General features: G+C 32.4%; 1 protein-coding gene across 1 annotated transcript; it reads right to left on the reverse strand.

The window, feature by feature from the left end:
* Nucleotides 1–868: 868 nt before the first annotated feature.
* On the reverse strand, nt 869–12,566 carry LOC141708745 (uncharacterized). The gene is made up of 6 exons (XM_074512513.1): nt 10,918–12,566; nt 10,235–10,425; nt 9,500–9,694; nt 8,945–9,166; nt 8,518–8,816; nt 869–877 (listed from the first exon to the last, which is right to left on the reverse strand). Exons 1-6 carry the CDS (start codon nt 12,564–12,566, stop codon nt 869–871), a joined length of 2,565 nt encoding a protein of 854 aa, XP_074368614.1.
* Nucleotides 12,567–12,818: the final 252 nt, after the last annotated feature.

The raw sequence follows: 12,818 nt of genomic DNA on the forward strand, positions 1-12,818 counted from the left end.
GTTGCTTGATAAACTGTCTTCAGAATCTACGGAAGTATGTGGACGTATTGTTGCTATATTTTGGGGTATTTGGTTTGCTCGAAATCAGAAAGTGTGGGAACAGAAGATTTTAACACCAGATTTAGCGATGCAATGGAGCATGAAACAGGTAACTCAGTGGAGGGAAATGAATCAGAGTAAAAAGTTGTTGTTTAGTGGCATGTCTCGATCTCCGTTGAGTTTTGTTGTTAGATGGAAAGCTCCAGTAGAAGGAAGGGTCAAACTGAATGTAGATGCTTCTATTTATCCTGGTACGTCTTCATTTAGTTTAGGGATGGTGCTTCAGAATCATGCTGGTAGTTTTATTCAAGCAAAGACCATGGTGAAAGCAGGGGTAGTTACTGTGCTGGAAGCTGAGGTCTGGGGCATAGCTGAAGCTATTGAATGGGTGCAGTCTCTAAGCTTGTTTAATGTGGATATTGAGAGTGATTCTTTGCTAGCTGTAAATGCTTTGTTGAAAGGTGTAAAGTATTTCACAGAAGTAGGGAATGTTCTGAATGTGTGTCAAACTAGTCTTAGAAGCCACTCGGGGTTGTCTGTTTCTTTTGTTAAAGTTAAAAAGCAAGCCAATAAGGTTGCTCACTTGTTTGCTAGAGTACCTTGTATGGTAGGTTGCTTTAAGTTTTTTCAGTCTCCTCCGTCTTATATGTTGGAGACACTCATGTATGATTCTACTTTGATTTGATTTAATGAGATCGTATTTTGTTTTCAAAAAAAAACATAGTTATCCTATATATAATTAATGTAACATAACTACACACTAAAATTCTATATATAATTAGTGTAAACCGCTTAAAATGTTACGGTGAGATAGTTTTGTCGTCCATAGTTATCCCGTCTGTGACATAACAACACACGCTTACAACAAAAAAACAAATTATTTATTTTATTATTTAAACTCATGAAACATAAAGATATAGTTTGTTCAATAAAACTCATTCTAATAATTTATAATATGTAATTATTTTAAATAGAAAACCCTAAACAAATATAAAAAAAATAATGGAAACAAACAAACATATATAAAGAACAAATATATAAATAAAAAATATAAAAAAGGTAAAAAAAGTCACATCAATTAATTAATAAATCAGAAAGTACAGAAGTACAACAAAACAATAATATTTTACGAAAAATAAAATAATTAAAAGATAAATAAAAACAGGATATACAAATATAGACAAAATAATTTAAAAATATAGATAAAAGATATCATTTCAAAACCACAACATCATTTTATAACTATGGTCGTAGTGTGATTTGGTCGTCACCGTAATTTTCATAATAAACTCGAATTATTTCTAATGCATTTATAATAAGTAAGTATCGACAATAAAGAACGATTAATTTAAGTTAAAATATTATAATATATTAAAAAATTAATATAATTAAAATATATAATATATAAATAAATATAAATTCCAAAAAAATACTAAGATGTAAATAATCAAATTAACACGAAAATGAAAAAATTTAACATGTTTATACATGAGATACAATAACCATAACATAAACACCGCAAAAAAAAAATATAGAAAAACTTGAAAACATATTATATATTACTTAACATCTTTAAAAGTATATTTTATATAATCTAATTTTAAAAAAAAATATAAATAAGCTAACATAATAATAACAAACATGTAAAAGATAAATTTTACTACACTAATTTTTGGTAAAATCATAATTACCACATAGATATGTTATAAAATAATTTTTAAGGTGACTTTAAATTTTTAATTACAAATTTCACTATACATATTCCCAATATTTATACATGAGATACAATAATTATAAAATAAGATAATATATATTACTTAACATGTTTAAAAGTATATTTTGTACAATATAATTTAAAAAGATATAAATAAGATAATATAATAATAACAAACATGTAAAGATAAAGTTTACTACCCTATTTTTTGGTAAAATAATATTCACCACATAGATATGTTATAAAAAAGTATTCTAATTTAAGTTAAAATATTATAATATATCAAAAAATAATATAACTAAAATATATGATACATAAATAAATATAAATTTCAAAGAAAATACTAAGATATAAATAATCAAATTAACACGAAAATGAAAATATGTAACATGTTCATACATGAGATACAATAATCATAACATAAACACTACAAAACAAATATAAAAAAACTTGAAAACATATTATATATTACTTAACATGTTTAAAAGTATAATTTATACAATATAATTTAAAAAGATATAAATAAAATAATGTAATAATAAAAAACATGTAAATATAAATTTTAATTTACTATTTTTTAATAAAATAATAATCATCACATAGATATGTTATAAAAAAAACCTTTAAGGTGACTTTAAATTTTTAGTTACAAATTTCACTACATATATTCCCAATGTTTATACATGAGATACAATAACCATAATATAACATATTATATATTATTTAACATGTTTATAAGCATATTTTATATAATAAAATTTAAAAAGATATAAATAAGATAATATAATAATAACAAACACATAAAGATAAATTTTACTACACTGTTTTTGGTAAAATGATAATCACCACATAGATATGTTATCAAAAAAACTTTTAAGGAAATTTTAAATTTTTCAGTTACAAATTTTCCCAATATAAAATTATGAATTAGATATTTAGATTTATTCAAATTAATATTTTGCAAAAATATAGTTGTAAATAAGTTAAAAAAATAATTTCACTTAAATAATTTGAAAAATTATTGTATGAAGTACAAAGATGATACTGAGGAAAAAAATAAACACTACAGACTTTGTTAATTTCAAAATTACAATAACACAAAAATATATCAAATATATATTCTAAAATTAAATAAAATTACATATATAACTCCCATTAAAAGTAAATAAAATCAAATTATAAGATTAAATTAATAACATAACATTTAAAAAACTTAAAAAATTTAAAATATCCCGTGTATAAAGCTAGTACAGAGAGAGATAGTACATATATGAACAATGTTTGGTCAGGTCACCAAGTAATTTTCTTCCTTTTTCGATTACATGCCTATTGCAAGTAACAACCAGAATGTTGACTCCCACTGACACTCCTTCAAACTAAACAATAGTTTATAGGTGAGTAAAGTTTTTGTTCTTGAAATAAGTGTGTTTGATCCAAGATTGACTTTGAAAATATTACTTGGTTGATTGAAAAAAAAAATCAGAAAATCAAGGGTAGACCTGCCTCCACTTCCCTTAGTTTTTGGTATTATTTTTCTGTTTTTTGTTTTCAGAGCTGAGTTTTGAAAAATGAAAACAAAAAAACTATGCGCCTGTTTATTTCAAAATAGTTTAATTTAACTATTATTTGTTAGTTTGATTAAAATAATAATTATATAATATTTTTCTAATATTAATATATACATTATATGAAAGAACTTAATAATATAATATAAATAACTTATATGTTAGATAAATAAAGAAGAGACTGCTGATTAGAACTAGAACTTAATTACGAGTTATTCCGCAGAAAATTCTTCAAAAAGTTAGTATATAATTAATAATTGGATTATTTAATAAAATCTACTAAATCATATATATATACTTAGTCATATAATTAGAAAATTTCATTATTCAACCTATTTCATGAGACTGTTTTTATATTTTATTTGTTATCTTTAATTATATTTTATCTAAAAAAGTTATTTAAACATGTTAAAAAAACATGTATATACAATGGAATTTGTGAGACGTTGCTCTTCTATATATTTACTTAAATTATCTTGTCATTAACCGAAAATAGAAAATTGACCATATATTATTTTGGTATTTGGAACACATGTTCTCAGTTTTCAACTGTTTTTTAGAAATGAAAATTTCAGAAAATTTTAGAATAACAGAAAATAGAAAAGTGAAATAATTTTCCACAAGTAAACGACCAAAAATTCAAAAAATCAACCTCAATCCAAATTTATTCAATTTCTCATTTTACTCTAAATAAACTTATTTGATATTAAAGTTGTTATGCACAAAAAATGAAAACTTTCATTCTCACAATTTAAAATCAAATGCAGTTTTAATTGATCTCAAAACAATCAATTCGGGACAAGGAACTCAATGAACCAACTTCGATTCTAAACAGAAATCATACACTTACAAGACGGACCTAACACGGTTTATTCTTTTTCTTGTAAATTGAGAGATTATTATGTATTCGTAGATTAAGATTTGACGAATATGTAATTAATTAAAATTAGTCCCAAATATGTGAAGTTTCGGAGTTTGACTAGTTTGGAGTTATAAGGGATAAGTGGTGCCTTGGTTGTAATAATTTAGGCCCTTATTTTGTCATTAGTTCCCTTATTTGTTCCCTTCCTTGATACTAATCCTAACTTTTTGGCTTTTATCAAAAAGGGGAAGAAAGTACTCTATGGGATAAAATAAAATTATCGTTATCTAACATTTTTCTTGCAATTATCAAAAGAAAAGTTTCGATAAATGAATAAGTGATAAGATTCTGACACTTATCACTTATGGTAAATTCTAGACTTATCTCTTACGTGCTTAATTGTTTTGTGTGCCTCTATTGAGGGGAAACTATTCTCCGTATTTTTATTTTGTATCATGAATACATTTAGGGAAGTAACTTGTGCACACATATATTTAATTTTCACTAGTAGTTTTGACAAATACCAAAAATTGGAAGATTGAGAGATCAATATTGTTAGTGTTTGTGCCATGAAGACAACATTATTATGTTTTGTTTATGACATTTGAATTATTAATTTTATGTTCTATCGATTATTCTTTTTATAATTTATTATGTCTTAATTTACTGCCATATAAATATTAAATTAATAGATATCCTTGGAATATGATATGCATTCTATATCTCTAAGTACGTGACTTAGAAATGAGATTATGTAAATAGTATCGATATTCCCAAATATCCCTAGTCGAGTATTATTATTAAGGGACAATAATAATGTATTAAAACTAGTGTATTTGTTGACTGAATATCACATCTCATTGATCTTAAGTATAGTGATACTAAAGTCGAAAACACATGCAGATGTAAATATACATTGTGTTGGATAAACCCAATGTGAGATTCTAAATGTCTGTTGTGTCATAAGTAATTCTCACAGTTATAATGATTTAATGGTCCTTCGACTTGAAATCATTATATTTCTATACGATGATTAATATACTTTGATTACATCAAAAGTTACCTTTTCCCGGATAATGATAAAAGTGTACTTCAACTATATCGGGAATCATGAAATATGAATGATCTAGAAAGGATTTAACCCTCATAATTTTGGAGAGATATTATTGGCCTCTTGTGTGAGCTAGACTGTGAAATACGTGGCGTTGTGCTCCAATAGTGATTTGAAATGATAGTCTACTCATTGATCAAGGAAACCTGGATCAAACCATGAAGAGAATGACACATAACATGCCTTGAGTTTAATTTACAATATATGGTTAAAGGGATTAAATTATATTATACATTATTCACGAAAGGTTTAATCGATCACTGATTTAATTATTATTACTTGGGTGGCAATGATGTATTACTAGATGCCGCTCATTGTTTACGATTTTAAATTAGATTTAAAATTATTGCCAACGTAATAATAATCTAAAGGGTCACACAAAGAATGATTGAAAATTTATTTAATTTAATTTTAGATTTAAATTAAATGTAAGTAATTCGAATTATTTATTATTAATTAAGTAAAACTTAATGAATTAAATAAATAAGAAATTTGAATTTACTATTGTAACACCCCCTTCTTAAAATAGAAGGGAGATATTACTTAAAATCCAAAAACCTGCAAACAGAGCACTAATATATTTCTAACAATAATTTAACAGTCTAAAATGATATTAAATCTCCAAAATGTCTAAACCAATGATATAAATGCTGAAATCTCTAATAAGAAATTAAGTCTCAATAATGATAGAAGTCTGAAATCCTAAAAACGAAATAAATGGTAGCTATCCATCACACAGTCCCAGATCCTACTAAGCACCTTCCAGAAAAAGAATACGGCACGAGGCAAACGCCCAGTACGGATTTGGAATACAATTTATAAAACAAAAGATCAGAAATAAATAATCAGCAATTTTTAATAAAACAACAATTTTAAAAATAAGTAAGGTTGAAACAACGAGGGGTTAGGATATTTTATACCGAGATCAGAACATATACAAATACACACATCATAGGGTACCTAATGCGTGCAACAGAATGAATAACGTGTACGGCATATACAACGTCACCATAAATCAAATCACAAATCAAACTCTGGGTGCACCCACGTATCCTGAACAAATATCAAATACGCAAAAGCTCCTCCCAAGAGCTAACAGAAAGATACGCCGTGACCAATCACACTGTCACGGAAGTGTCATGTCACTGGTGCCGCAATGACATGGTTGTAGTACCCCTACAGCTGGTTAACTCGGTATACCCTATATCACGCTAAGGGTTCAAAATAAATATTCTCGCAAAATTTAAAACTCACCTGAGATAAATGATACAAATTTCCAAAGCAGGTGGGTGTCATAAATACTTTTTGAAAACCGCGTAAACATATATCTAAATTTTCAAAATCAAATTTTAAAACAATTTTCGGAAGTTAAAACGGTCAAAGCGAATATTAACGGAATGAACAGAAAGTAGAACATAATGAATCAAATAAATATAATGGACAAGAGGAGTAGCGCTGAATAAAAGGGGACAGAATCCGTACCTCGAAATCGCAACTTAATACTAACGAATTACGCAAATGATCCGCTAATTTCCCGGCCCGAATCTAATTATAAAAAGAAAAAATTATAACTAATATTATTGTTTTTTTTAAAAAAAAATTATTTCTCAAATAACCCAAAATAAAATTTATATTAGTTAAATTTAACAGTTCCTAAGCACGAGTTATATTACTGACAGAGACACCACAGACCAGTCATGCTATTATCATACTTTACATACAAGTCTAGTACCAATTTGGAAATGTATGCACTGTGCTATCTAAATTAATTAAATAAAGAATGTAGACATATAGCTTAGCCAAGTCAGATAGGTTAACATGATTCACCGCCAAAATAATAATTGCTTAATTAAAAAAAATAAAAATAAATAAATAACAAAGTACATATGCATACTAATAATAGCATTACATGCAAGGATCTCAATTAATACACAACATATACATGGCATGTCATATTTATATTTTAATGACATAAAAGTGACCTTCCAATACCAACTTACCAGTAACAATAAAATCAAAGTAAGAAACAACTCATTTAATTATAAAGGAAAAGATTTTAATTTGACTAACATGTACATACTCACTTACATATAATTGTACAATAATCTCACATTATTTTAACAACTCAAGAGACACATGTAACTTAAATATACTATCAATTAATTAATAAAATATGTATACTTAAACAAATCCATTGACATTATAAAACTATATCCAAGCCATGCATACGTACTAACAAAACTAAATAAAAAGAAAATATTATTTATTATTAAGCAAATATATAATAAAAATTATTATTACATAACCCCGGTTGAACAAAACACGAGCAACAGACCATTTACAAACTATATGAATTAGGGAGTGTACACAAGTCACACGGTGTCATGCTCATCTATAATAATAACCTTTAAGTATTTACACATTCCATATGTTACTCACAAGACCCTCAATATCGATAAAATATTATATAATTGTAATAGTGATGCATATACAGCCTACACAAATCAACTAGATTACAATCCTACATTATGGCAAGCAGGGGAGAAACTATATGTACCCGATTATTAATTTTAATAACAATTCATGAATAATTACCCGATATTGTGGGCACAGAACTATTATACCGGGATGAGCCTCTGTTCCTCACCTCCTCTCCTCGCTCTCCTCTTCTTTTTCTCGCCGCAACAGTCTCTTAATTATTAGGGTTATAATAATAACATGAGATTTTTATTTAAGAGGTGTGTCTATTATATATAGACCATGTATCACTCATTTTCCTATTCTAATTACTAACTCAAAATATTTTTTTTTTAATTCTTATTCTAATTTGAATCAAATTCATTACTAATTATTATTATTATTATTATTATAATTATTATTATTATTTAAAATCACTGATATTACATATATACCCTCTTAAAAAGGATTCCGTCCCCGGAATCAAACAAAACTAAATACTTGTACTTGAATCCAATAAATGCGGATATTTTTCACGAATAGATTCTTCTAATTCCCAAGTAGCCTATCTCTCAGAATGATTTTTCCACAAAACCTTCACAAACGGAATGGTGTTCTTCCTCAAAACTCGCTCCTCTCGAGCTAAGATAGCCTCAGCTTCTTCCTCGCACGAAAGGTCCTCTCTAATCTTATGCAATGGATAATGAACTACGTGTAGTGGATGATATTTGTAGCCCCTCAAAACTGACACATGAAACACATTATGTACATGAGATAGTTGTGGTGGCAACGCAACTCTATAAGATACTTCCCCTACTTTCTCTATAACGTCGAAAGGGCCAACATATCTTGGACTAAGCTTTCCTTTCATACCAAAATGTTTCACACCCTTACAAGGAGACACCTTCAAGAACACATGATCACCTGGCTCAAATCCACCAAACTTCCGATGTTGATCCGCATAACTCTTTTGACGCGATCGAGCTTCCTTCAAACTTTCTTTAATTTTCTCTACCTTCTCATTAGTGATTCCAACCAACTCTGGCCCTTCAATGACTCTCTCACAACCTAATCCCAACAAGATGGTGCCCTACATCTCCTACCATACAGAGCCTCAAATGGTGGCATGCCAATATTCGCGTGCCAACTGTTATTATACGCAAACTCAACCAGATACAAATATTTATCCCAATCACCTGTCCACTCCAAAGCACATGCCCTCAACATTTCCTCCAACGTCTGGATCGTCCTTTCTGACTGTCCATCGGTCTGCGGATGATAAGCTGTACTAAGATTAAGTCTCGTACCCCAAGCTTGCTGGAACCCCTTCCAAAAACGCGATGTAAATCTCGTATCCCTGTCAGAAACTATCGACACAGGCACACCATGAAGTCTAACAATATCTCGCTGAAAAATCTCTGCCAACTCATGAACATGAGTAGTCTCTTTAATAGGCAATAAGTGAGCGGACTTAGTGAGTCTATCAACCACCACCCATATAACATCATTCTTCTTGAAAGTCCTCGGCAAATGAGTTACAAAATCCATAGTAATGTTTTCCCACTTCCAAACTGGAATATCTAGCTGTTGCAACAATCCACTAGGCCTCTGATGGTCTATCTTCACTTGTTGACATGTAAGACATTTTTCCACAAATTCTGCTATATCTCCCTTCATTCCACTCCACCAGAAGTGCTTCTTCAAATCTCCATACATCTTGGTGGAACCTGGATGAATAGAAAATGAAGAACTATGAGCCTCCTTCAAAATTTCTTCACGAATCGTCATGTCTGCAGGAACACACAATTTACTACCCAACCATATCACACCCTCATCATCAACACGAAAGTGTTTTTGCTTGCCACCTGCCACCTTAGATCTAATAGCTTTCAAACCTGTATCATCCTTCTGAGCTTCCTTAACCCTTGAAACAAGATTCGGTTCCACTTTCAAATTTGCAATGCTACCACTTGATCCTCTAACATACAACTCAACACCCAAGCGCTCTAAATCTGAAATAAGGTGCGGCTGAGTAATGAGAGATGCAACACTCCCCAAGTTCTTCCTACTAAGAGCGTCTGCCACTACATTCGCCTTCCCCGGATGGTACTGAATATTTGCATCATAATCCTTAAGAAGTTCAAGCCACCTCCGCTGCCTCATGTTAAGCTCCTTCTAAGTAAAGATGTATTTGAGACTCTTATGATCAGTAAAGATGTCACAAGTCTCTCCATAAAGATAGTGTCTCCAGATCTTCAAAGCAAATACGACAGCCGCTAACTCCAAGTCATGGGTAGGATAGTTTACCTCATAAGGTTTAAGTTGCCTAGAGGCGTAAGAAATCACTTTCCCATGCTGTATAAGCACACACCCCAATCCTCTCTTAGAAGCATCACTATAAACCTGAAAACCTCCACTCCCTGATGGCAACACAAGTATTGGAGCTGACACCAACCTCTTTTTTAACTCTTGAAAGCTCTTCTCACGATCATCGTTCCACTCGAACTTAATTCCCTTCCTCATTAGCTGAGTCAATGGCAAAGCTATAGAAGAGAAACCTTCCACAAAACGCCTGTAGTAACCTGCCAAACCCAAGAAACTCCTCACCTCCGTCACATTGCTAGATCTGGGCCAATTAGTAATAGCCTCAACTTTTGCAGGATCCAACTCAATGCCCCTACCAGATACAATATGCCCCAAGAATGCCACTTCCTCCAACCAGAATTCACACTTGGAAAATTTCGCAAACAACTTCTTCTCCCTCAAAATTTCAAGTACAGTACGTAAATGCTCCTCATGCTCCTCTCTGCTCCTAGAGTATATCAAGATATCATCGATGAAGACCACCACAAATTTATCCAGATAATCATGAAAGACCCGATTCATCAAATCCATAAATACCGTTGGTGCATTCGTCAACCCAAAGGACATCACGAGAAACTCATAATGACCATAACGAGTGCGAAATGCAGTCTTCGGAATGTCTTCCTCCCTAAGTAACTGATGGTAACCAGATCTCAAATCTATCTTCGAAAAATACTTCGCCTCTTGCAACTGATCAAACAAGTCATCAATGCGTGGCAAAGGATACCTGTTTCTCACAGCCACCTTATTCAACTCCCTGTAGTCAATGCACAACCTCATGGAACCATCCTTCTTCTTCACAAACAGCACAGGAGCGCCCCAAGGAGACACACTTGGCCTAATAAATCCCCTATCCAACAACTTTTGTAGCTGCTCCTTCAATTCTTGTAACTCAAGTGGTACCATACGGTAAGGCGCCTTGGAAATAGGCTCAGCACCTGGAACTAGTTCAATAGTAAACTCCACCTCTCTATGTGGTGGCAAACCTGGTAGCTCATCGAGGAACACATCTTCATACTCCCTCACAACTGGATAATCCTCGATGCGAGGTTCATCCTTCGATGTATCCTTCACGAAAGCAAGGTAGCCATCACAGCCCTTAGACAACAATTTACTCGCCTTTAGAGCAGAAATTAACTTAACATCCCCCTTCGGCTGAGACCCTTGGTATACAAATTCTGGTTTATCTGCATCCCCAAAGATCACCCTTTTTCCTTGACAATCAATTGTGGTACGATGTTCACTCAACCAATCCATACCCAAGATAACATCAAAGTCATGCATCTCCATCGGAAGCAAGTTAACCTTATAATTTCTATCTCCAACAGCTATCGGACACTCTCGATACATATCAGAAATAACAACAGAAGTCCCCATCGGGGTAGAAATAGACATATGAGGATATAATAATGAAGGTGCAACATCAAGATGACGAACAAACGATAAAGACACAACAGAATGGGTTGAACCAGTATCAAATAACACATAAGCATCACGTCTACCAACAAGAAGTGTTCCTGAAACGGTACCTGAATTAGCTGCTGCCTGATTTGCCGTCAATGCAAACACTCTGGCTGTAGGATTCTGCTGACTTCCACTGCCACTACCACCGCCAGCTCCTCCTCCACCAGGGTTGCGTGACACTGTGTAATCCTTTGCCCTATGGGATAAGCTACCACACAAGAAACAAGCCCCAGTCTGTCTGTAACAAGCTCTACCTGGATGATGTCCACCACATGTAGCACAAGGAGCCACTGGAATCATATTGGGGTTTCCCCCATATACTGAGTAACGGCTCTGCCCCTGCTGACGATTCTGCCACTGCCTAGGCTGCTTCTGTCGTTGAAACTGCTGATTCTGATTCTGACCAATATACTGATTCCGGCTGTGGAATGACTGACCACCCCTATTCTGATTCTGTCCGTGCCACTGTCCCTGCTGACCATTCTGACCTCCATACCACTGTCTAACCTGTGCAAAACCCTGATCATCCCTAGTCCTCTTACTACCACTGTTAGATCTGGAAGTCCTGAAATCTATGCGCTCCTTCTCAACATCCTTTGCTGCATCAGCCGCCTCTGCCATATTATCAAATTTAAAAGAAATTATGGAACCCCTCAGATGAGACTTCAACCCCCATTTAAATTTATCAGCCTGCTGTGTAGCAGTCCCTGCAACTGTCCCAGCAAATCCAGCCAGCCTTATAAACCTCGCCATATAATCAGTAATGCTCTCATCCTGGTGCTGCATAATAGAATGAAACTCCCTCAAATAAGCCTCCCTATCAGCATTAGAGAAGTACTGCTCATAAAATACCTCCTTGAATCCCTGCCATTCCAAAGCCTCTGTATACTGCTCCCCTTTAGTAGCTTTCACTCCTCTCCACCACCTCTGAGCATCCCCCTCCAACTTATACACAGCTAACCTGACCTTCTGAATCTCATCACAACCCATTGCATCAAAAATCTTCTCAAGATGAACAATCCAATTTTCAGCATCAATAGAAGTCGGTGCTGCACTAAAAGAATCTGGTTTCTGCTTCACAAACCTCTCCAACCATACAAACGGCTCTAACTGATGGCCCTGACCATTCTGATTCTGATTACCATTGCCATTCTGATTTCCGTGTCCATTTTGATTTCCCGCTCCATTCTGATTTCCTTCTCCATTCTGATTTCCCTCTCCATTCTGATTTCCTTGGTTTGC

This window comes from Apium graveolens, chromosome 1, assembly GCF_009905375.1.
Source record: "Apium graveolens cultivar Ventura chromosome 1, ASM990537v1, whole genome shotgun sequence".
Lineage (NCBI taxonomy): Eukaryota > Viridiplantae > Streptophyta > Magnoliopsida > Apiales > Apiaceae > Apium > Apium graveolens.

What these genes read in the sequence shown, in the direction of transcription:
- LOC141708745 (XM_074512513.1), bottom strand. Translation starts at nt 12,566, where the DNA reads ATGGGTTGTGATGAGATTCAGAAGGTCAGGTTAGCTGTGTATAAGTTG. An exon ending in GTTCGAGTGGAACGATGATC is followed by an intron (nt 9,695 to 10,234) that starts GTGAGAAGAGCT and finishes CAAATTTGAAAG; the next exon opens with TGGAACCGAATCTTGTTTCA. An exon ending in ATGTGCTTTGGAGTGGACAG is followed by an intron (nt 8,817 to 8,944) that starts GTGATTGGGATA and finishes TGTTGGGATTAG; the next exon opens with GTTGTGAGAGAGTCATTGAA.